The sequence below is a fragment of the Falco naumanni genome, chromosome 11 (assembly GCF_017639655.2).
Source record: "Falco naumanni isolate bFalNau1 chromosome 11, bFalNau1.pat, whole genome shotgun sequence".
NCBI classification, from domain to species: domain Eukaryota; kingdom Metazoa; phylum Chordata; class Aves; order Falconiformes; family Falconidae; genus Falco; species Falco naumanni.
This window is the reverse complement of record NC_054064.1, coordinates 31,817,547-31,839,800: the sequence shown is the minus strand read 5'-3', so window position 1 is coordinate 31,839,800 and position 22,254 is coordinate 31,817,547. Positions and strand designations below refer to the sequence as shown.

The 22,254-nt window shown below is 43.0% G+C and overlaps 1 protein-coding gene across 16 annotated transcripts in view; it reads right to left on the bottom strand.

Moving 5' to 3' along the window:
• Positions 1-22,254, bottom strand: part of NFIA (nuclear factor I A) — a 359,996-nt gene that overhangs the window by 12,443 nt on the left and 325,299 nt on the right. For 14 of the 16 annotated variants that reach the window (XM_040610608.1, XM_040610609.1, XM_040610615.1 and 11 more), the window contains one exon: positions 17,351-17,442. The exons of the other annotated variants lie outside the window; for them this stretch is intronic. In XM_040610608.1, coding sequence (XP_040466542.1) covers positions 17,351-17,442 — 92 coding nt within the window. The remainder of the gene's footprint in view (positions 1-17,350; positions 17,443-22,254) is intronic. 16 annotated transcript variants of the gene reach the window in all.

Here is a 22,254-nt window from a genome sequence, read left to right as displayed (position 1 = left end):
TAAATAAAAGAAAACTTGCAGCTTTAGAGCTCGCCGGCAAAGCAGCTGTTTGAGCAGCCGAGCTGAACCTGAGCCACGACCGTCGGGCACCTGCGAGGCTTCATCACAGCGCATCAGTTCAGTGGCTTTGTTTGGGGATGACATTGCAGTCATCTCAAGAACTTCAAGGCAATCAAAAACATTAACCCCAGGAAGGTGAACCAGGGTGACAAGTCCTTCTGTTTGCAAAGATAAAATGAGAATGTAAACAGCTAAGCAGCAAACTGGTCCTTTAGATATCACCTTGTGAGAGGTCCCAGGAAGGCTCCTTCCCCACGATGCGTCGTGTGAAAGCAAGGGGCCAAACCTGGGCTTTGATGCAGTTTCAAAAAGGCTGCCAGGGTGACTGAAGGCAGTGGCAACTCAGCTTCTGGTGCGACTGGCTGGAGGGCTCCTGCAGATAAAGCGACTGTCTTTGGTTTACCCCACATCTGAATTCATCCCACTTCTCTATTGGTTTCTCCAGAGTTTCTCCAGGCATGAAATTTGATGCTACTGCGTAAACCGAAAGGTGAATGTTAAAGACAAGGTCACCTTTGTGCCTATGTAAGTTATTTTCTTAGAGCTGGGATTAATTATTTAGTAATTATATTTTCCAAAATAAAATACCGAAAGGGACATAAGTAGCATGTTGGTCATCCCCAAAGGGATATAAAACAGTGAGTGAATCTTCTGGTTGTCCAACATCCACACCCAGGAGAGTTGCACGCCCCACTACGAGCATATTTATGCTGTCTTGAGGGAAGATAAAACCTGTCCCAGGAGGGACACTAGTCTCCAGGCGATGTGTACAGTAGCTCTGCATCCAATAGCGTTTGCGGGAATGCCAATTGTGGCAAACTGCATTAAATTACATGCAATAATTTTGTAATATGGACTTTTGCCTGCTGACTATTAAAAATGTATAGTAGTCCAAACCACTTCTCTCCCGGGACCAACAAACTCACTTCAGGCAAGATTTCTGCTTGGGTTCAAACCTCAAGTTGGGAACAGCTAGTGTTTTTAACTAAGTCACCCCAAACCCTCCCAAACCTATGAAAACACACTCATACAGTAACTCCTGCTGTTGTTCCAGACATCTGAATGTTCCAGTAAAGTGTCCCAGCTGGCCCCAGATGTTTCTTAAGTATAAAGCAATGCTCTGAGCACTGGACCCCCTGCCGCCCGAACCTGAAGCTCAGCGGATTAAAGATTGACTGCACTATGACATATTTGCATTTAGCCCGAATATAATACAGCAAAGACTTATCAATGGCAAATGTTTGAAATGTAATCCAGCAAGCAGAGTAGGCTGGCACTTTGAATATGATGTATAAATAATGTATGGGAATTTAAGATCTAAATTAGATCTACAGGAAGAAAACTTTCCCTTTTCTCTGACTCTCTTAAAAGAAAGTTCTCTCACAATGAGGTCATTTTTATGTCCGTCTTTCAGTTTACAATCTTGCTTTTAGACAGAGGGTCTTCCTTTTGCTTCGGGAACATTTCGCCAGTTACAGTTTTCCTCCAGTTTTCTAAATAGTTAACTGAAGAACTTAATTTATTTGCTAGTAAATTGACTTTTAAATCTGCAAAATAACTTCTAAACTTTGCGTGGTACGCTGAAAGCTAACTGCAGAAACGCTAAACAGTAACCCTTGCTGTTTAAGGGGGCGGGGGGGGGGGGGGGGGGAAGATAGTGGAGTGAAAGAGAGAGAGGAAAAAGAAAGGGAGAAAGAGAGAGAAACAATCCCATTTTGTTTTTTGTTAGAGGACGGCATACTACATAGATCAGAGACTTTTCAAAAAATAAAAACCCCCACTGTACACAAAGCACAGGAAAATGTGAGGAAAAAAGGAAAAACCTAAAAGCAGCTTAGAATGTGTTAACTCTGCCATTCTGTCAGCTTAAAGAGTATTTTATGCTTGATCAACAGCTCTCTTTTATTATGCTTTTCTTTCATTCATTCAAGACATCAAAGACCAGAACCACCAGTGTACCTGATCTACCAGAAGAACTTGTAAGGGTGTTCTAAAGAAACGGGGGTATTGGGAGCCAGACACCCCTGCGGACAAGGCAGTTCAAAGAGAATATTTCAACAATGATTACATTTTGTAAATCTTTGTACGAAAGACAGCTTATTTCCTGCTTTTTTCATGAAAAATAGATTCTATCCATTAAAGTGAGCCCACAGTATGAAAGTTACTTGAGATCTGAGGTACAGCAAGCGGATTAAATGGATGGTGAGATGAAATCTTTGAGAGAGACGATGGCTTTCTCCGATATTTGTCACTGCCATAAGGTTTTCTGACTGGGATAGAAACTTATTTACTTGTAGACTTGCTGGTGGCAGGGAAGATGTTTGTAAAAGCAAAATAAACCAAAATGAAACAGAAAGAAAAACTGTAACAAATAAAGGAACTACGAAAACACATGGCTACAAAAACCTTTTGACATGTTTTAAAGAAAAACTATATATATTCTCCCCACTCCACAAATCGCAGGCTAGCCATTTAAATCCAGCAGACGACTCGGAAGAGCAGCACAGAGACCCAAGCCAGCTGTTTACTTTTCAAAGCCTGTGGTGGTTTCTGCATTGATAAACTATATAACCTCACACACACAGAGGGGATTTTAGCTATGCCAGACCTCATTGCTCTGTCCTGGTCTCTTTATGTGCTGTCACAGAATAAAAACGATCCTAACACAAACCCTGAAATAATATCTTGCTCCAGAAAGGACATCTTTGTAGATATTTCCTGAGTTACTGCCAAAAAGAATTTTTTTCATCCATTCATTCTTTCAAAGTTTTGCTATAAACATAGCCAAAATTGTTCGGGAGTAATCAGAAATGACCAAAATATGACCCACCAGCCAAGTACAGCTGTCAGGGAGAGAAAGCTGCCCCCCATGCCTCCCGCCCAGCCAGCAGCCACCTCTGCCACCACACCTGGGTGACACTCACTGGCATCGGCACCCTTCTTGCTCCCCTGCTACATACATCGCCTTTTGCAAGGGAAAAAGAAAACAGTAGTACACATTTTATCAGAGAAGTAAAAGATGAATTTAAAGCCCACCTCGTGGTTTACATCTACTATTGTGATTTAAAAGTAAATATGCTGTGAAGGGGCTTTCAAATTCTGCACTTTACGCCTCACGTTTTAGACAGCCCTGTATTCTCCTCTGCTGGAAGCCCAGCTAAATTTGCTAGAGAGTGCAACACTTTTTAATATTTCTTATGCTAAATCTCACTTATTTCTTTCCTCTTGTTAAATAAAGTGTGCATCGGGACTTGGATCTGCTTATAACGTCATGCCAGGAGCTCCCATGGAAACTGGGATGGCAGACACACTGCTCTGACGGGACTTTCCAGCGTTTTGTTAGGAAAACAGCAAGCCCTTTGGGAAGCGCTACAAGCCTGCTCCTGAAAATACAGTGCCCGCGTTGTCCTGTGTTCCCTTGTGCCCCTAGACACGGCACAAAGCTGGTGGGTGCACAGGGACCCCCCAGCCTTGACGGTGGGTGCAGGGGGCCAGCGGCAGCCCCGGCTACCAGCCCCACGCGCCCGCGGTCTGCCTGTCTTGGGCTCTGCCAGCGTGTTTGCAAGTTCAAGTTCAGGTTTAAGTGAAATAAAATGCTCCTCAGGAGTCTGCAGCCAGCCCTCATTTACATGTGATCCCTCTGAACTTCGCCTGCGCCAGCGCGCCCTGTTTCCAGGGCCCGCCGAAGGAATGTTTTACAGTTAGAGCCCGCAGTGCTTTCTCAGGCATTTTAGACCCAGAGGCCCAAGTTTCAAGCTGCAGCATTAAAAGTTTCCACAGAGCTACTGCAGAGAGGGGGGGTGGGGGTGGAGGGAAATGAGGAGAACAATATCGTCTTAATTGTCTCTATATAGCTCCACAGTTAAAGTATTACTTTTTAAAGGGACATAATTTATTCTAGAGGCACGGTGTTATAACAACCAGTACATACTTTCACCGCAGCGTAACCCGCTCTATTCTTCATTGTGCTTTCCGGTTTTGTTGCTTTTGCAGAACTCCCTGTTACCCAGTCCCCTATACTGTACTTACAGTTTTATTCAATTTAAGCCAGTTCCTGCAGTCCTCAGGCAAGCGAAACTCCCCTGAAGCCTCAAGAGTTTTGCCTGTAGCAGGACTGCAAAAATAATCTCCCCGCAACCGCCATTTCCCCCAAAGTTTCTTTACTTTTATTGCTTTAGACAATCGGGGAAAGTCATCCAAAGAAAATCAACCCCCAGTCTGGGCCTCCCAAGCTCCATTTGCAGCGAGACAGCCTGAGCGCACACACACACGCACAGAGACACACGTACACACACGCTCTGGGGGTTTGCCCCTGGGACTGTCCTCTGTCCCGTGCCGGCGGGGAGCAGTGGAGCAACTGGAGCGACATGAGGGGCCCAGGGGGCCGAGGGGTCCCAGCGGGATGGGCTGCTCGGCCGGCAGGCTGCTGCAGAGGCTCTGGCTCTTTGCTCTGCAGAGTCTGGGGTACAAAAGGTAGTTTTCAACTGCTTTTCTTGACTTCCCTGAGTACTTCAGAGTACCCAGCACAAGAGGAAAGCGAGGGGAGATAACAACTTGAACTGGAGGGGAGAGTGAGCCCTCCCTCTGACCCCCCCCCCCCCCCCCCCCCCCCAAAAAAAAGCCCCAGTGCCCAGCCCCTGCCCATGCTGGGTGCCTGTGGGTGAAGCAGGCAAAGGAGCATCCCCATGGCTCTGCTGGGATAGCAAAAGCAGCGTGCACAGCCTGATAAAGGCAGGGCAAAAAATACAGGGTGGGACACAGGTCGGTGGAGGGCCGGAACGCATGGGAGAGGAATTTGGCTGTGGGCAGCAGGAACATCAGGGCTGGCGGGGCACACACCAGGCAGGTGCAGATGGATAGAGGGGACAGCACAGGAGCTGGGGACTCCAGGACAAGGACAACAGCATGTTCTCAGAAGTGGGCAGAGAAAGGTTGGGGTTTGGAGACTGCCGAGAAGGAAGAGGAATCGGGGTTTTGGCAAGCCTTAGGTGTACTGCGCAAAGAGATCAAAATTGGTCTCCAAATCAACATGGACAGAAATTGGGGCATGGAGGCATCTCTGGTGTTTTTGCCACATGGACCTTAAAATTAAAGTAGACAGTAAGCTGGAGGAATAATGAATCAATTCAGCAGTGAACTCCTCTTCCCAAATCTTTCCTTAAAAAAAGAAAGCCAAGAGGCTGAACAAAATAACCCCTCCTGAACGCAAGAACTTTTGATGTCTGCATTTTTCCTGATGCTTTGTACCTTGCTAAACTGAACAAAGTTCATTAAGCAAAGTGGAAGGGTATGCACCATGCCTGTGCTCAGCACCCAGTCCCCAGCACGTGCGGCATGGGGATCAATGACAGGACTTCTCCCATTACACTGCGGGGAGCACTGCGGGACGTGCTAGCAGATGAGTCCCGTAGAGCTCCGTCAGGGCCGTCGGGGTCGGGATGCTACAGGAGCTGGGTGACCAGGGCAAGGAAAGGCCAGCCCAGCCTTCAGAGGTAGCCAGCACTCCGGTGGAGAAATGAGAAAAGCCTGTGCAGCACATGATCTGCCTTGGGATGAGGAGGGACATATTAGACATGGTTGGCTAAAGGGACTTGGGTCTTGGCCTAGCTTGGAGTGATTTTCACACATACTGTGAGATGCCAATGAAAGTCCTGGTGGAGTGTAAAGTCATTAAATGAGATGAAATTAAACAATTTAGTTATTTCTGCTTCATCATATTTGTGCAGTATGGCAGGCAGAATGAATTACTACTAATGATCAAATTTAGTAATACTAATTAAACTATCTCAATTTAATTAATACTAACAGAGAAAACAGACAAAATTACTAATGTAAACCTTGAACTTAAAATCAAAAGGTGCCTCCGCTTTTATGAGCCACTGACTGTGAGGCTTTTCTCTGAAAACAGGCTGTACAGAAGTGGCTCTTTGTACTTAGTAAGCAAGCTGCTCCATTGTACGGAGAATTACAGCTCTCCCTCATCTTATTTTTTTTTTTTTACTTCCTGTTTTCTAAATGTTACTACTTTTACTCCTCATATTCCTGAAAAGCCTGCAGGAGAAGAATCTGAACTCTCTTTTGACGCACACAACATCAACAGGACTGATAAAGCGGTTCCCACTACTGGGACAAGTTCTGCCCTTGATACTACTGTCAGGAAGACAAGGAGTTTGTAAAGAGCCTGTGGAGCCTCCCTTGCTGGGAATGAACCGGATGGAATGTAACCTGGCCTAGACTTTCAGATTTAGCTTACAGGACCAGTAAACTGGGAAAACCCCAACACTAAACCCATCGCTACATCAAGGAATATTGCTTTGGAGTCACTGAGAGATAATACCTGTAGCCACAAAATCAAAACTCTAGAGATACATCATGACTGCACTGCAAGCCCTCCCCATAACGAAAATGTGAATTTTAACTTTTATCTTACTTGAAAAAGACTAGATTTATTCCACTGTGCATAGCTATAAGCAAAATAAAAGCATAATTAAACAAAAATATTATTGTATTTCTAAGCAAACTCTTGCCAGTAACAAATTTTCCCTACCCTGCTCTCATCGACTTCAATGAATGTACAGTCAGGTCCAATCACAGATACGATCTTTAACCCAAAAGACTACAAGTAAGTCCTTCAAAAAACAAAGAGAAGAGCCAAACAAGGCACATTATATGCAAAAGTGTTCTTGCAAAATCTCAAATCCCATTGTTTAGCACATGCTAGGATGAAAAAACCCAACCCCACATGCAAATTTCATATCTAACTTTATCCCCTTTTTTAAAAAAAAACAAGATACCTTTTCTGTTGTCATATCTAAAAAGATGTAGCTAGGGGAAAAGCACAAAAGAAGACCTGAAGTTGTACAAAGCTGCTCCAAGCGATGCAGAAATTACTGTGTTTAGCTTCAAAGGTGGCTGCATTTTATCAGTAGTGATTTTTGTTACTCATATCTTGTAATTAAAATTACATTTCATTTGGCTTCCGAAATGTTTTTAACTGCATTTCTTAATGTGTAATAACCAGTATTTGTATAGATGATCTAAGAGTTGGGTCATGCAAGTGAATATGCCTGAAAATATTATGATTATAGTGTCAGTACTGTTTTCAAAATTGAATGTTAATAACCAAAGTAACTAAGGGCTACGTAGTTAAGCGAACAAGATATGTTCATGTTCAGCCTCTTGATTTTTGGTAGAATTTTTTTTTTAAATCCTGGTTTTATATTCAACTTTTCCAGTTCTACCTCTGTTCAAGTAGAATATACTATAAAAAGAAGTGCCTAAAACAAACCGATACCTTTTGTTGTTCTGAACTAGAACCAGGTAAATTTGAAAGCTACAACTTGGTGTGCTGTTAGTAGTCCTTACTAAAACCAGACACCTTCGCTAAATTTAAAATATAAACAGGTTTTAACAAAATTATAGTAATTTTGCCGTATTTCATTTGAAGCCCCAGTCCTTTCCCTGTATGATACCTGCATTTCTGTGGGATAGTCCAGCACTAGGGGAGGTGATGCTCAGTGTCTTGGGAACATGAAACCTGCTGCAAACTGGACAGCCTTTCTCTGTTAAGAAATGGCTTCTCATCTTCTGGACCCTTCTTACAGAATTTAGTATTAATTTCAGAGCAAGACAGTCTATTTTGCAAGGTGTTCACCTCTGGAGCTTATTTATTCCTTGACCTCCATGTTAAGGCCATTAAGCAAAGGTGATTCTTATAACAGAGGTAGCTTAATGCCTATCCGTTGGGAAGGATGTAGGGATTGTGGCCTTTAATTTTTGACCTTCATTGTAGATTGTGGTCCTAATCCTTTGATTGCAGAATTGTTAAAATGTATATATGGCAGTTGGCAAAAATCTTAATGTTCCAGTAAATGCAAAAGCCATAAATTCAGCTGCTGACCTTTTCCATCCAGGTCACATGTGACACCCACTGGAGTTTGTCAGGCTGTGTGGAATTTATGGAGCTCATATAGGTACCAGCTGCGAAAGCTGAACTTTCATGAAATGTCTTTCAAAGGCACTTCCAAACCCCTTGTAAAAAGTCAGTATGTCTTTTTTTAAGGGTATACATTCTACACACATTTTAAAAGGTCTCGTCATACCATCTCTGCAAATCTTCAACACTTAGGAAACTTCAGCTGTTAAATTATTACTCTTTACAAAATAGAGAAATCAGGCCAGGCATGTAATTACTGCGAGCACCAACTTACAACAACCCCTTTCCAAGCCTACAGAATACGCTGAACCTCTGCACACTCCTTCCTTTCTCATGCGCATCTCTCTGCCCCTCTCTGCAATCAATGGTATCGATGGCGTATTGTCAGTCAGGGAAATGTGATTTGATAGTACCCTAAAGCAGTTGCGAAAGAAGGGAAGGAATACAAAACCTACTCAGGTCCACACCGTGAGCATGAGATCAATGTTTTCAATAATACGTTTGCCGCCATGTAGCACCCTAACTGTCGCAATTAATAATGTAGAAGGAGCTGATTAACTTAAGTAAAGTGCTCTCCACTGTGTAAACACATGAAGATCTATAGGGCGAAAGAGGAAAGAACGAACAAAACGTCATTTTTATATTTTATGTGGACACATTCTTGCTTTCTATTCTGCTCTTGTAACAATTACTGTACTAGCCACTCTGACAGAGTCAATAAATCGATCTGGGACCTGATGCAGCAGTGAGGCAGACTAATCCAATACAGCATTATCTGCAGTGGAGGTTGGGGGCAGGCGTGGGGTCGCCAGGAAATCGGCCAAGTCAAAGTAAAAGCAGTAAGAGGCACATAACTATAATCTTGCCTTATACTTATTTGTTTGATTTGTGTGTGTGTCTGTACATATGCATGTGTGTATGTGAACAATTGTGCGGCTCTGCAGGAGGGAAGTGCTCTGCCCGTGCTGCATCTCTGAAGTCCTTGCAATACTCCCGTTGGTCGCAGGACCCTGTGGTTCAGTGAGGATCAGCACCCACTCTGATTTAATTACATCTGCAGCGTGGCTGATGAAATGAAAATATCTGCTGACTCTCCCGCACCACACCAGAGTCAGTGCCTGCTCTCCCTCCTGGCTGCACCCACCACAACAGCGGCAAGAGCTGCTGCCTGTCCATTGAAAGACAAATCTGGGAGTCCCCTTCCAAGTACTCTGTACCTGTGGACATAGGAACTGTCACGTTTTGTCAGCTTAAATAGTCACTTGGGTCTGGTATGATGTCTGTGACAGCGGCTGCACTCCTCTTGGGAGGAAGATGTGAGAATCCCTATGAAGGAGATGGACCAAAATGATTTGGCCTGAGGGGAAGCTTCTTCCCAGCCCCATGCAGTAAGTGGTAGGCCTTGTAAATCCATGTTAGCAGGCACTACGAGATTGAAAAAATAAAAATAAAAGAAAGTTTCCTGCTGAATGGAAAAAAGAAAACTGTTTTTTGGCAGAAGTTCTTCAAGAAGGAGAACATAGGCCATTGTTATTATGAAGACTTTTCAATGAAAACACAGAAAATCATTGCCTTTTAGAGTAATTGTTTAGCTAAAGAAAGGTTACACAGCTTGTAGAGAATTTAGTAAGAAATTAAATCTCTCCAGCTCATTCATCATATTTCTGCATTTGCCAACTCTTCCCACCAGGCCCACACTTACTTCTTCTCTCTCTTCTCCCCTACTGTGGAGCATAAGTAATGGCCATAAAACCCACAGAAAGGGTGCCTTACACACAGGCTTCCTGTTTATTGTAAGGAGGGGGAAAAAATGCAGTAATTTAATTGCTTAGTTTGGGAAATTCGTCTATATCCATTGTAAATAATTGTATGCTGTATCTATTGGAAATAGGATGCTTAGTGTTAGTTTCCAAAAAAAGTCTGAACTGCTCACTGGAGCCTGCAAGGAGGAGGAAGAAAAAGCGCAGGAAAAAGGATCCCCCCTGCTGAGGACTAACCCAGGCATTTCTGGACCGATTTAGCTCCAACCCACTTTGAAGATAAGGCCACATGATGGTACTGGGAAGCCTTCTATGAATCTTTACCTTTATAGTGCAATATGTGCTTTCTTCTTGAGGTATACTGTTCTCTGCTTTTTAAGAACTGAGCTGAGAGTGAAATTTCATGCTGCCCCTCTGCACAAAAACTCAATTAAATGGGCTTTGTGCACTGAGCTGAGCAGGCAATGAAGGGAATGGGAGTTGGGGAGTGACCCTGCTTTCTGGCCACCTTTGTGTCTCCTCTCTGTGGAACACACTCTGGACTGCCATTAGCAACTGTGATCAGAGCAGCACGCTCACGCTCATGCTGCACTCAGCCGCATGTGGGCTCTTTGCTCCCATCATGGTAGAACCATCTCAATTTTAGCTTAGCTAAAGATTCAGCCAACATTTCCTTGATGAATTTCAACAAAAGAGAAGGGCGAGTTTAATATGGCCAAACACAAAGCTAAGGCAGAATCTGAAATCTTTCAGCTTCCCAGAGTCTGAGACCTGTGGATGCTTGATAGGGATTAACATTGCATTTCTATGCACACCCTCTCTACACTTATACTACATTTTCAGAGCCATCTCCAGGCCACCCTCAAGATAAGGCCAGTATAGCTGTTTCCTGGGTGGAAGATGAAAGACAGACCAACATTCAGGTCACGTATCAGTAGCTTTGTGCCACTGGTTCTGCAACAAAACACTTTTTGCTCAGGGATCAAAACTGTCAGTGGTCATAACAGGGTTCATGCCTAAACAAGCCCATTCTTCTTCGATGCCCTTCAGCCCAGGCAATTACTATAAATTAAGTGCTCACATATACAATTTTCTTTTCTCACACACTCAAGTGCTCGTTGCAACGGTTCTGTTTCTGATCTGTGTTTTGGGTGTCCCATTTCTTAAGTGTATTGTAATGTCTAGTAGGAAAGCGATCCATGAGGGTGTAGAGCAGGCTCAGGAGCAATCTAAAATTCAGATGGCACTTTGGGCACTGTGTAACTCTGTTCTGGGTGTTGGAGGAGAGCAGCCCTTGCTTCCCATTGCCCATATGAGAAAGTCCACAGATTCCTGCTGGGTTAGGGAGGACAGCAATCCCTCTAACTTCAGCAGCTCTAGAAAGTATCAGTCCCACACCACAAAACTGTGTTTTTATATCTAGTCTCTGCAAATTTCTGTTCTTTACCCAGGAGAGATGTTACTCCTGCATGCAAACGATGTTCTGAACCTGTCACTACATTTGCTGCTACGGACCAAGAGAAGAAAAGGGGCAGTCAAGTCTCTGTTTAGAAGTGTTTGCAGCTTAAGTTTCTTCCAAAGCCATGCATGCCGGCCTAGGGAAGTTACTTTGTGGACTACGTAATTCTCAGGGGGATGAACTGCTTTGAACAAGTGCTTCCAAATTAGTGTTTTTCATTCACGCTCCAACACAAGTGGTGTGTTCAGCCTTGAGGATAAGTATTCTTATCCTGCGGAGTAACAGTCACCAAAGCAACAAGTAGCACTGACCTGGCTTATAAATAGTTCTGCTCAGAATCCCCAAAATAAAAGGCCTGCAGCCTTGTTCCTGCAGCCTCTCACGTTCTCTGCATGTCCACTGCAATGTACAACCCACTTGCACCCCTTACACTTTTTCTGACCACAAACTGCTCTGCGAAGTGAAGCGGTGGCTCAGCTGTTAGCCCACTGCAGCGACACCACGAAATCCTGACCTTCCCCTTCCTGCCCGAGGGCCAGCAGGTGCTGCCTGTCTGGCCCGAGCAATGCCTGGGTGTGGGGAAATGGGAGAAAGAGGGAAGGGTGCAGAGGCAGAAAAGGACAAGCAGCTTGTGGTACTCATTAATAAAGCACATCAACACGAGCCGTGTGCAAGGCTGGCAGCTCCACGTCCCTTTCTGACAGTGCAAAGGGCAGGGCACCGTGGCAGGGGTGCAGTGAGAAGCAAAAATGGAAAATCCCTATGAAGCGAGGCATATGTTTTATTTGTCAGAAGAAAAATGTGTGCACTGGTTTCTTTCTTCCATAGGGTGGCAATGGAACCTGGGCACAAAACAGCTATGTGGTTTCAGCCGCAGGAACAGTAGCTCTGGAGGAACTGCATTAGCTTCCTGTTCAAGGTGCCAACTTTGATCTATGATTCCTATACGCTTTCAGGCCTTGCTACCTGCAAGACTGCTTCCCTGCCTCCCCCCTGCCTGCACAGCCTCCAGCCGCGGTGAGGGGCATCACCTGCACCACAATCCTCCGAATTAAGTGTCTAGGCAGCAGCGACTGGCTGTTATCACAGAAGGACCATCTACTCTGGAATTTGCCTCCCTCCCGTGTCTGACAGAGCTCACATCTGCTAACCTACAGGACACAGCATAAAGCTCATTTTTTTCTCATGCCCTTTGTTTTAAAGTGCTGCCAGTAAAAAATTGCAGGTTGCAGTTTGCTGTCTAAAAGGTTTGTGGGGAAGTAAAATAGTCTTTCCCTTGTCTCTCAAAAGAAAGTAATCGTACAATTAGGTTTGTATATGCACCTGAGGCATAAGGTGGTTTTTTAGAGATAAATAAAAGCCTAAAAGAAGAAGCTACAAAGATACCACTGTCTAATTCAAGAAAGGCAGAGAACAGGAGCAGATCTAAAGAAGTTAGCAATTTCTTTATACTATAAATATTTTGCTAAACTTCATTAATTTCCCTCCCAACTTAGTATAGGGCAGCATTACTCTTTTCTAGATGTGTTTCACAGAGTGCATTTTTGTACCTGGTCTTTATAAGTCTGGTAGCAAGTGCATGGCTGTGCTTTTGAGCTTACTGGTTTTTGTACTTATCTTTTCACTGCCTAGATAAGCTTGTTTGACTTCTGGGGTTTTTCTTATACTTTATTGGCATGTGCTAGGTAAGTTCTGTGACTTTTGTTTCAATTGTTTCGCATTATGAAGGATGAACTCTACCTGGAGCACTGTTGTAGCTGGGTGGCTCGAGGGCCCCGCCAGGAAAAGTGTCAGAAAACAAGACCCTGGCTTGCTATCCATGATCTGACTGTAGCTTTGGGAACGTGCAAAGGCAGAAGCAGAAAAGGCTTCTACTTCTGTTCTTCTAGAAAATAGTTTTATCTTTTCCTAGAGAAAGGTAACGGAATAATTAATTAGTTTTTCTCTTAACTAAGGTTTAGAAACTAACTGGGATGGATCCGATATAAAGCATGTTTACCTTAGAGAGGGATTTTTCCGAAAACAGCTGGGCAGGAGGGTGCATGATACACTTTATCTCTTAAGCGGACAAGAAAACTGTTTAGTTTCTCACAGTGGTAAAGCAGTTGATCCTCTGCTTGGGTGCCTCAGTAGGAGGCGGTTTCTGTTCTGTTCATCCTCGTAACCTTACTGTGTAAGGCACATGGGCTACTGGCAGGTAGGAGTGATTAGATGGAGCAGGCATGTGTTGTTCAGGAGCTGTTTTTAGCATCCGAAATACAATTTCCAGGAAGATACAGGGTAAGTAGGTGGCAAACAGGACTGAGCCTAGTAAACAATGTTTAGTGTGAAGTGGAGCTGCAGCACACTGAATACAGCACACTGATCCCCAAAGGAATTTTGTACGCTCGAGCAGAGTGAGGGCATTATTGATCAGCAAACACTGTTTAGAGAGGCGAGTGACAACGCAAACTCTGGTCACAAAGAGCGGGTTGCTAGCTTAGTGCTACCAGCTGCGTGTACTCGGAGCGCATATCCTGTGTTTCAAAATTACTTTTATCGCTTGGTTAGGAAAAAAAACCCACCCACCCCAAACTCAGAATCCTTTATTCTTTATTAGTGTTGCTGCTACTGATAGGCTAGTCCCTAATTAATGTGATGGTACTTTCCCTTTCCCCTACCACTCTCCTTATTACAAGTCCTTGGCAATACGAGAGACCTATCTATTACTTAGTCATGAGGTATCTAGACCAGCTTGCTTTTGAAACTAAAGACTGTGTACCCCAGGCATACTGTATTTCTGATTTGCATATGGAAAAGGCAGTTAAAAAGCTGATGCCCCCATATTGCTTGCGAGTCGAGTAGCGAAAGTAAATGATTTATCAAGCAAAGGTTACAACACCTGTGCCTTTTTGTCAACATATACAGAGGATGCCAAGTCAAGTGTTTCTTCTAATAGCTCAAACAGAAATTTAGATTCAAATAACCCCCCAGACAGGACAATTACGCAGTGAGCCACCAGAGTGGCAGAGTGATGGATGGGGTAAGCAGTGGCAGTGTATTGAAAAACAAACCCTGAAAAGTTTTAAAGCTGCTAAAACCAGACAAAGGCAACAGCCCTTTTGGGGCTTTTGTTGCTGAATCAGAACTACTGACTTAAACCAGTTTATTTTCTGGTCTCTCCTCTGTCATGGAGTTCTCGTCCTGCTACAACCTTTGTTGACACAGGAAGATGGCCTTCTTCTAAATAAAATATTATATAAATTCTATAAAATTCCTTTAAGGGATTATATCTGAAGCAACGTGACACAAGTCAGAACATGCTGCTAATGGAAATGTCTACTGCTAATTTTTATAATGCCCATTAAGAAAGACGTGTACTGCTTTTGGTTGTTTAAAAACAGCCTAGGACAGAATGATCCTTGTTCAAACCCAGCCATGCTGTTGTACATTTGTCTACGATTTTATTCCAATGTTCTGTGAAAGCCTGTGAATGCCCATGTATGGGAAATGCAACTTCTGCTGAACAGCACTGTCACATCCCCGTGCACAGACTCACTTCTGCAGCATTTTAAGACTAATAACGATGATGCGTAACTAGTGCCTGCAGTCAAATGACCCACCAATCGGAAGAGAAAATCAGAGCCACCAAAAAGCTGACCATAACGTTTTCTTATAGCTTGTAGCTGGACTGTAATTTTAAAAAGCAGATGTTCAGATACAGTCTTCATTTTTATTTTGTTGCTCCAGCAGTAAAGAGTTGCTTAACTCTTATATTTAAGCTTGACTTTCAGAAGCTCTGACTGTTCACTGCTTCCTCTTGTCTAAGGGAGCTGTGTGGCCTGGCAGTTAGTGGTCCTCAGGACCCATATCTTAGGCTGACTCTGAATGTACTATAAAAATCCTGATGGAAAGCAGCCACCCCAGCTGCTTTTAATAACACAGTCCTATGTGTTTTTATATTTTCATTTTGAAAATATCCTAAGTGATCATCCTATACGCTAATGCCCTGCAAAAAAGAGTACAAAAGCCTGTCTTTGTTTAGAGGAACACTAAGAAAGTCCCAAATCATTGCAGTTAGTATTTTTACCTCACTTTTCTGATTTAAAACACAGTCAACTTCAGAGTTGTTTCATGAATAAGTAGTGAGTTTTGCTGATAAATTATATATTTAGTACCAAGTGGGTTGTGGTGGTGTAATGATGTATTGAAGCACAAGAGATGCAGCTGGAGTCAGAGACTGGAAGTCAGTCTCCTTACCCACTGCAGCATGTTTGACTTTAATTGGAAGCTGTGCTTGAGTATTGTTTTTCACTGTACAGCATTGTTATTCACTATACTGCATCATAGAAGCACTTAAAGTAAGGCTACAGCACTTTAAAATGATTTAAGTCATAAATAAGGAGGATAAAAGTTTCCAGTCAACAAACTTATCTGGGAAACCTAGGCTGCATGCTGCAAATATGTCTGAAATATTTTGGAGACTTAATACTGTTGTGTCTTACTACATAATCAATTCACCAACTAGTAGTTTTTCAAGTCTTCTGGAAAAGGTAAGTAGCATTCTCCAAAGGGTTTCAAGTTTCCTGAGCTATGAAGGAAAAGACCGAATGCTTAAGGACTTTAACAGTATAACTTAACATCCCCGTTTCCCAATTTCTGTGTATTTCTGTGTATTCCAGTTGTTTCCAAAATGACTGGAGAAATGCGATTTAAATGTGAAGGCACATGAAAACTTGTCACGTACATGAACTCAATAAGGGAAGAGGCCTGAAAAGCGGGGTGCGGCTTGCGCTTTGTTAAGGCATGAAAAAAATCAGAACCTGATGGGTTAAAGCCCCGCTCTGCACTGCTGGTGTACTTTCTATGACCCTATTTAATGCAGAGAAGGTTTGAGATTCGATGCAGTTTAACCTGTGCTGTCGACAGAGCTATAAACTAAAGCCCCTAACAAATTGTACACAAAGAACAGATAGCAAGAAAACACGTTGTGTGCACAGGCATCTGGTTGCAGCCCTGTAAACTGAAAGTCTTTGGTAATGAGCAACTTGGGTTTCATTGACAGCATAGGTGCTGGAGCCATCGCAACGAGGAGCCTGTCTTCATGCATACACTGGACTGTGGCATGTGACAGCCATTAATCTGTACACTAATTATGCAGATGCATATAAACGATTTGAAAGAAGTTACAAGAGCTAAGGGTAGTACTCCCCAATTTGCTAGTTATTTGAATTACTACTTTTTAGTTATCGCAACCAGCTCAAAACAAAATTACAAACATTTCTGCTGTTCATCTTTAAAAGAACTGTAATGTAATCAAGGAATGACTTAAAACTACAAACTGCAGTTGTCCTAAAGCACTAGTCCTGCCCACTTTTTTATACCTTCTCCACCACAATAACATGATATTAAGCACAGACTTAATTTTTTCAACATCTGGCTCAAATTAGCTGCTAACAAAACTGCCAACAACTATTTTCTTAATCGACCCTGGGAATTTGATACAGCTTGGAAAAAGCACATTTAAACCTCGTCCTTCTCCTAAAGAAACACAAATGTTTACTTGAGCTTCTGATTTGACCATAGCAGGACTATGAATTCAGTTAACCCAGCTTTATAGGCCTGCCTCAACTGGACATTTTTCTTCTTGTGTAAGGAAACAGATGTGCTCGCAATTACAAAATCTCCTGCTTGCTCACAGCCCACCATGCAAATGGCCAGCCAGGAATTCGAGACTGGTTTTCTACATGGAAGTCATGGGAGCAGTCTCCCGCTGTACCTGGTAGGGGACTAGGGTGCCCTGTTACCTGATGGGTCTCTCTGAGCTCCTTTTGCATATGCATTTAAATGCACTGCCTAGGGAACAGGTTGGAGCAAAAGTCTTTGAAAATGCAGTCCTGGAGGAAAAAACTATGCACTAGAAGCCGTTATCTTAGAAAGCAGGAGAGATCTTTCCAGTTACGAAAGCAGCGTTATTACTACACAAGCCCAAAAAAAACACAACAGACAAACAAACTGCAAGTGACATTTCACTGTAGTTACTGAGACCATGTGGGTGAAGTGACAGCGGCAATGCAGCTGGCTCCGCGGGGACACGTTAGAGTACACTGAAGAAGAAGAGGCTGCAGGCATACAGAGAAGTTGAAAGCGGCCCACCTGAGTCTGTTGAGGGATATTTACAAAGCTTGGATCCCGTGGTCCAACACTGACGAATCGGTTTGCGGGGGAGGTGCTGGGTGTCGAGTAGGCTGTGAAGGGAAGGGACACATGCGTTGAGGAAGCGGCACTAGATTGCACACGAACAACACCAAAACACACTGTCTCAGAGCCACCTAAGCAGATGTTTAACATAGAAATGTGCAAACGTTTTAGAGAGCAAGAGTTTGGTTTTAGACACTGGAAAGGTTTGGTCTTAATGATGGGGGTATAAACACATAGGGAGCTGGGCTGCTGGGGGAGGGCTCCTTGCCAGGCAGGATGGCAATGACGTGCACTCGGGGAGAAGTGTGCTGGGTCACCTGCACGGCTCTCCATCCCAGAAGAGAACCACAGCAGGCCTTTCCGTGATGGGACAGCACAAGAGACTTCTGTAGGTCCTGAGACTGCCTGACTATTTTCACTCAAATATGTGGTATCTTCCATTTTAATGGAGTTTTGAATAGCAGTGAATTTATTAAAGTGCTTGTTAACAGAATCAGACCCTTATTTCAAGCTAATCCAGCATTCTCGCTTGATATAAAGTTTTGGTTTTCATACTGCTATGGTCTGCACTCTCTAAAATGTTCACTTGATGTGTTTGACAAACTAGGATGATCCTTTCGGTAAAAAATTAATGGGTTGCAGTTTCACTGGGGTGGTAAGTGCAATCAGTCTGAAGGCTGAAGCTGCCTTTAAAAACTGGAGTGGCTCCCATGAACGTAAAGCTATTAAATGCAATGCAAGCCAAGAACCCAGATTACTTCCAAACTTGAAGTACTTTAATGATTTTATTGTTGCATTATATTCTCCACTGCAACTGTCCACAATGCCACGTACTTCCACATTCAAAAGCTTTCAACACATTTTCAGTCCTCTCTTTTGAAAATCCCCCATGTAATCTTCTCCCTTGCTCAGTTTTTTTGCAGGTTCAGATCTAAATTCAAATAACCTAAATAGACGCCTTAATACAAACAGTGATTCTGTCCATTTTAAATATATTTATGGGAATGCATTCTGCTGAATAAAATCCCCAGACAATCTAACTATCCAATGAAGAGACAAAAAGCAATGTTAAAAGGAAAGTTACTTGCCAAATTCCAGTCAGGCTAAATATAATGTTCGGGCCTCAACGTTACAGAAAAATAAAGTGAGTTAACAGTCAGAGAAGACACTGAGTTGTCTCTGTAGATGAAAGCCTGTTGCCTTTCTGAAGGCAAAATATTTGGTGAGGAGACGTTACTTGGAGAAGCCTTTGGTTTAAGACTGCTGAATCAGACCAGTGCTCTACCTTATCCACTGTCCTCTCTCTCACAGATGCCATAAGCAGATGCACAGGGAAGAGTCAGAACAGGTCACATATTTACTTTCTCACATTCTTTACCACCCACCCTCTGATTATTTTCAGCTCAGGGTCTCCCTATATTTAATGGCCCACAAGGGATTTCTCATTGATGAATGCCTGATCTGTACTTGGGTGCAGATGTTCTGCATCCCACAAAGCGCTTTGGCAAGGAGTTCCCAAGTCTACGAGCATGTGGAACCACATCCTTCCCTTCCCTCTCTACCCAAGTCTCATAAAAATCTCATGATGCCTCCTAATTCTTACAATTATATCAGACAGCTTCACTTTCTTAAAGAGCAATCCCCTGAAATAACCCCAGGAACTGCATTAAGAACTAACATTTCTTAACTGATCTGAGGGGAGATGAGGCGCTCCTGATTCCTAAGAATGAATCCTTCCCAGTTGTTTCTGGTCAGATGAGCTTTTCACTCCAAAAAGGTAATAGTTTGCTAGTACTTGCAAAAATCATGTGAGGAACACCTTTCCTTCACAAAGTTTTAAAGGAATTTTTAAGTGCACAAATTCATCTTTCTGAGATGATTTTGCAAACTGCAGTGCAGCTTGCACATTAGAGTATGAACGGGTACACTGGTTGTTATTCATATCTGCAAGCCAAAGAAGAAATGAACTGAGTAGATTTGGTGAGATGTTCTCCTTGCCTTTTTACCATGTTAATTTGCTTAATAATTCAAAGCCACACGTTTGCAAAAGGTGTACCTCTGTCGCTAGTGCCATGCATTAAGATTCTTCTGTACTGTTTTATGGTGAGGGCTTTGGTTTTCTTTAAACTAGCTAATGAACCCTATGTTGAGCAGGACTAAAAATTCCTCCTGCAGTGGGGAAAACTAACTTAAAGCTCAAAAATCAAACATCTGTTGTTCGGTTCTTCTGGTCTACTTTTAAGGAAGCAGAATGAGCGGAGAGGCCATTTAATCCCTTGGAGCAGGTATGTTCCACTCAGAGGGGAAGGAACTCAAGATCTTGTTTACAGTTCCCCACTGGCAGATAGTTTTGCTGTGATATTTGGTAGAAAATCAAAGAGAAACCATCAGAATGCCGTCTTAAATGGCTTCTTTGTTCAAACAAAAATTCTAAAGCATTTGAAAACTGTATAATATGCACAAAAGTCTCCTTAAATCCTGCTGGGTGAATTACTATGTATACCTTTCTTCTGTAATGCTCCAAACTATGTTTAACTTGCTTTCTGAAAATACTCGGATGTCAGCTTGGTATTTCCTTAAGGTCATATAACTACATTGCTACAGCCAAGAAGTGAAGAGTACCAAAACTACATATATGCAGAGCAAGCTTTACATTGGAGTTTCCCAAGATGCTAGTCCTACTTCACTGTAAAATGTCACAAGATCTTTGCGGATTTTAAGGGGCCATTTTGGTTCAGAATATTAAGTTGACATGGACACATTAGCAGTGAGACCTGTTACGGTGCAATCTGCTTCAGAAAAGGGAGCAGTACCGGGTGTTGCTTAGACTATCACCAACACGGCTTCTAGTTGTATATTACTGTCTTCGTATAAATAGCCTTGTCTGACATGGAGGTGGGATTCCTGGAAGTTTTACCACTTCTGATCCCTATGCTCTGCTCTGAGATTAGGATGGGGCTAACTGCTCTCACTGGTTAAAGCTGGGTGGTATTATATTATAGTACACATAGGCTAAGCCCATGGTAGGGTCTTCAAACTCCTTTTTAGGAAAGAGAAAAGCCAAGGCATGGAGAGGAACAGAAGCCAGGTCTCTTAAGCAGATCTTCTCCTGGTCTTTATCAGCTTTGCTCCACGGGAATTGCACAGATCTACACTAGTTTACACCAGCTGATAGCTGGCCTGTTGGGCTTGAACAGAAACATCTTCCTGCCCAGCCTAGTCTTTCTGCTACTGGAATTCACTAAGGATCGTTTGCAACATCATAGTGCATAGCCAAGGGAATGCATGTGATGCCACAAATTTGCTGTGATGCTTCACTTCAGGAACAAGCGAAACAGGAGCTGGCAGAGAAAGAACATTTGCTCACACAGACAGCTTTGATATTTAGCCAAAATGGCAAGAAATTTTATGAAAGACAAGACAAACACACAGTTTTGGGAATGTCATGTATTTTAAAGTTGCCTGCAGTAGGAGAATGTTAATTTTAAATATACTTTCCTGAAATAATTTCTATTAAGTGTAGGAGTGTGTCATTTATCAGACAGTCCTGGATTAAAAGGATAAACTTTTGGTGGGTAAAGATGATTTGGGCATGCGATAACCTAATGTAATGCTAGGTCTCTCTTCTACAGACCAAGATGACAGGTAAATGTGCTTGAAATGAAGAGCTGTACTGTTTTGCAATGGACTAGGAGTCAGTTTAGCCATTGTGGAGTTGTAGTGAGAGAACTGACCAGAGGAACACAGTGCACTACAGCAATTCCTACCGCATTGCATTCTGCAGCTGAGTATCTGAGAGGGAACTACAAATTCTAGCAAATTAAATGATAGAGTCATCACCATCTTTTTTATGGATGGGGAAAGGAGCAAACAGAACGCTACAACGGCTTGCCCAGAGGGTGCTCCGTCAATGCATAGCAGAGAAAGGGAGAGAAATCCAATCTGATTATGAATCCACTACTATAGCCACAAGAACATTCTTCTTGTCCTGACACAAATGCTGTTTAACGTGAAAACTCCCTTCTGCAAAAGGACATTAACCAATAACGATCTTGCCCAACAAGGGAAAATAGCCAAGTTTCTCCCCATGTAGAGTTGTGAACCTTAGAAAAGACCGTTTAGTTTAAAAAAGCTCTTTGAAAATTACCGTGTACAGGATGGCTGTAGTTTAGACTCTGCACTGGAATGAGGGCCACAGATCCTAAAGCTCAGATTCAGTTATGATAGTGATAAAGTCCAACTGGCACGTAGTGGAAGTGGTGTTTTCTTTGGGCAATGAGATATTAAACCCAGAAACTGTCAAGTTCAAGAAAAAAATGTGTTGTGTTTGTTATGGGTTACCAACCAAACAAAATTTAGAAGAGATCTGAGATAAGATAATTTTGGGACTGCTTCTGACATCAAGGATGTGTCTTATTGAAAAGGCTTTTTATGGAGGAAAAATGAACCCTCCCAAACCTCATGAATCCCATCGCCATTGTGTCATCTCACTGAGGAAAATGCTGGCTTTCCAAAGGGATAGGATTCACAGCTGAAATTTCTAACTCCCAGAGCATTCCTGGCCACCCAGTAGAGGCAAATCCCTGGTGTGCATCTCCAGGGGCTCTTCTTTCCTTGGACAGCACTAATGTTCATGTTTTGGTTAATGTCACAGCTGGAGGGTTTCACTATTGCTCGGAGAATCATTAACCACCTTGTTGTGATTTTTAGCTCTCATTCCCAGGAGGCCACGCTGTATTGAACAGCTGCTCCTGGCTCCTGCACCCCTCAGGAGAGCCATATTCTAATTTTTGGTAGGGCCGTAACTGCATTTTGTTTCTGCAGAGGGCTTTCTGTTAGACCAAAAAAGGGTGGGAGAA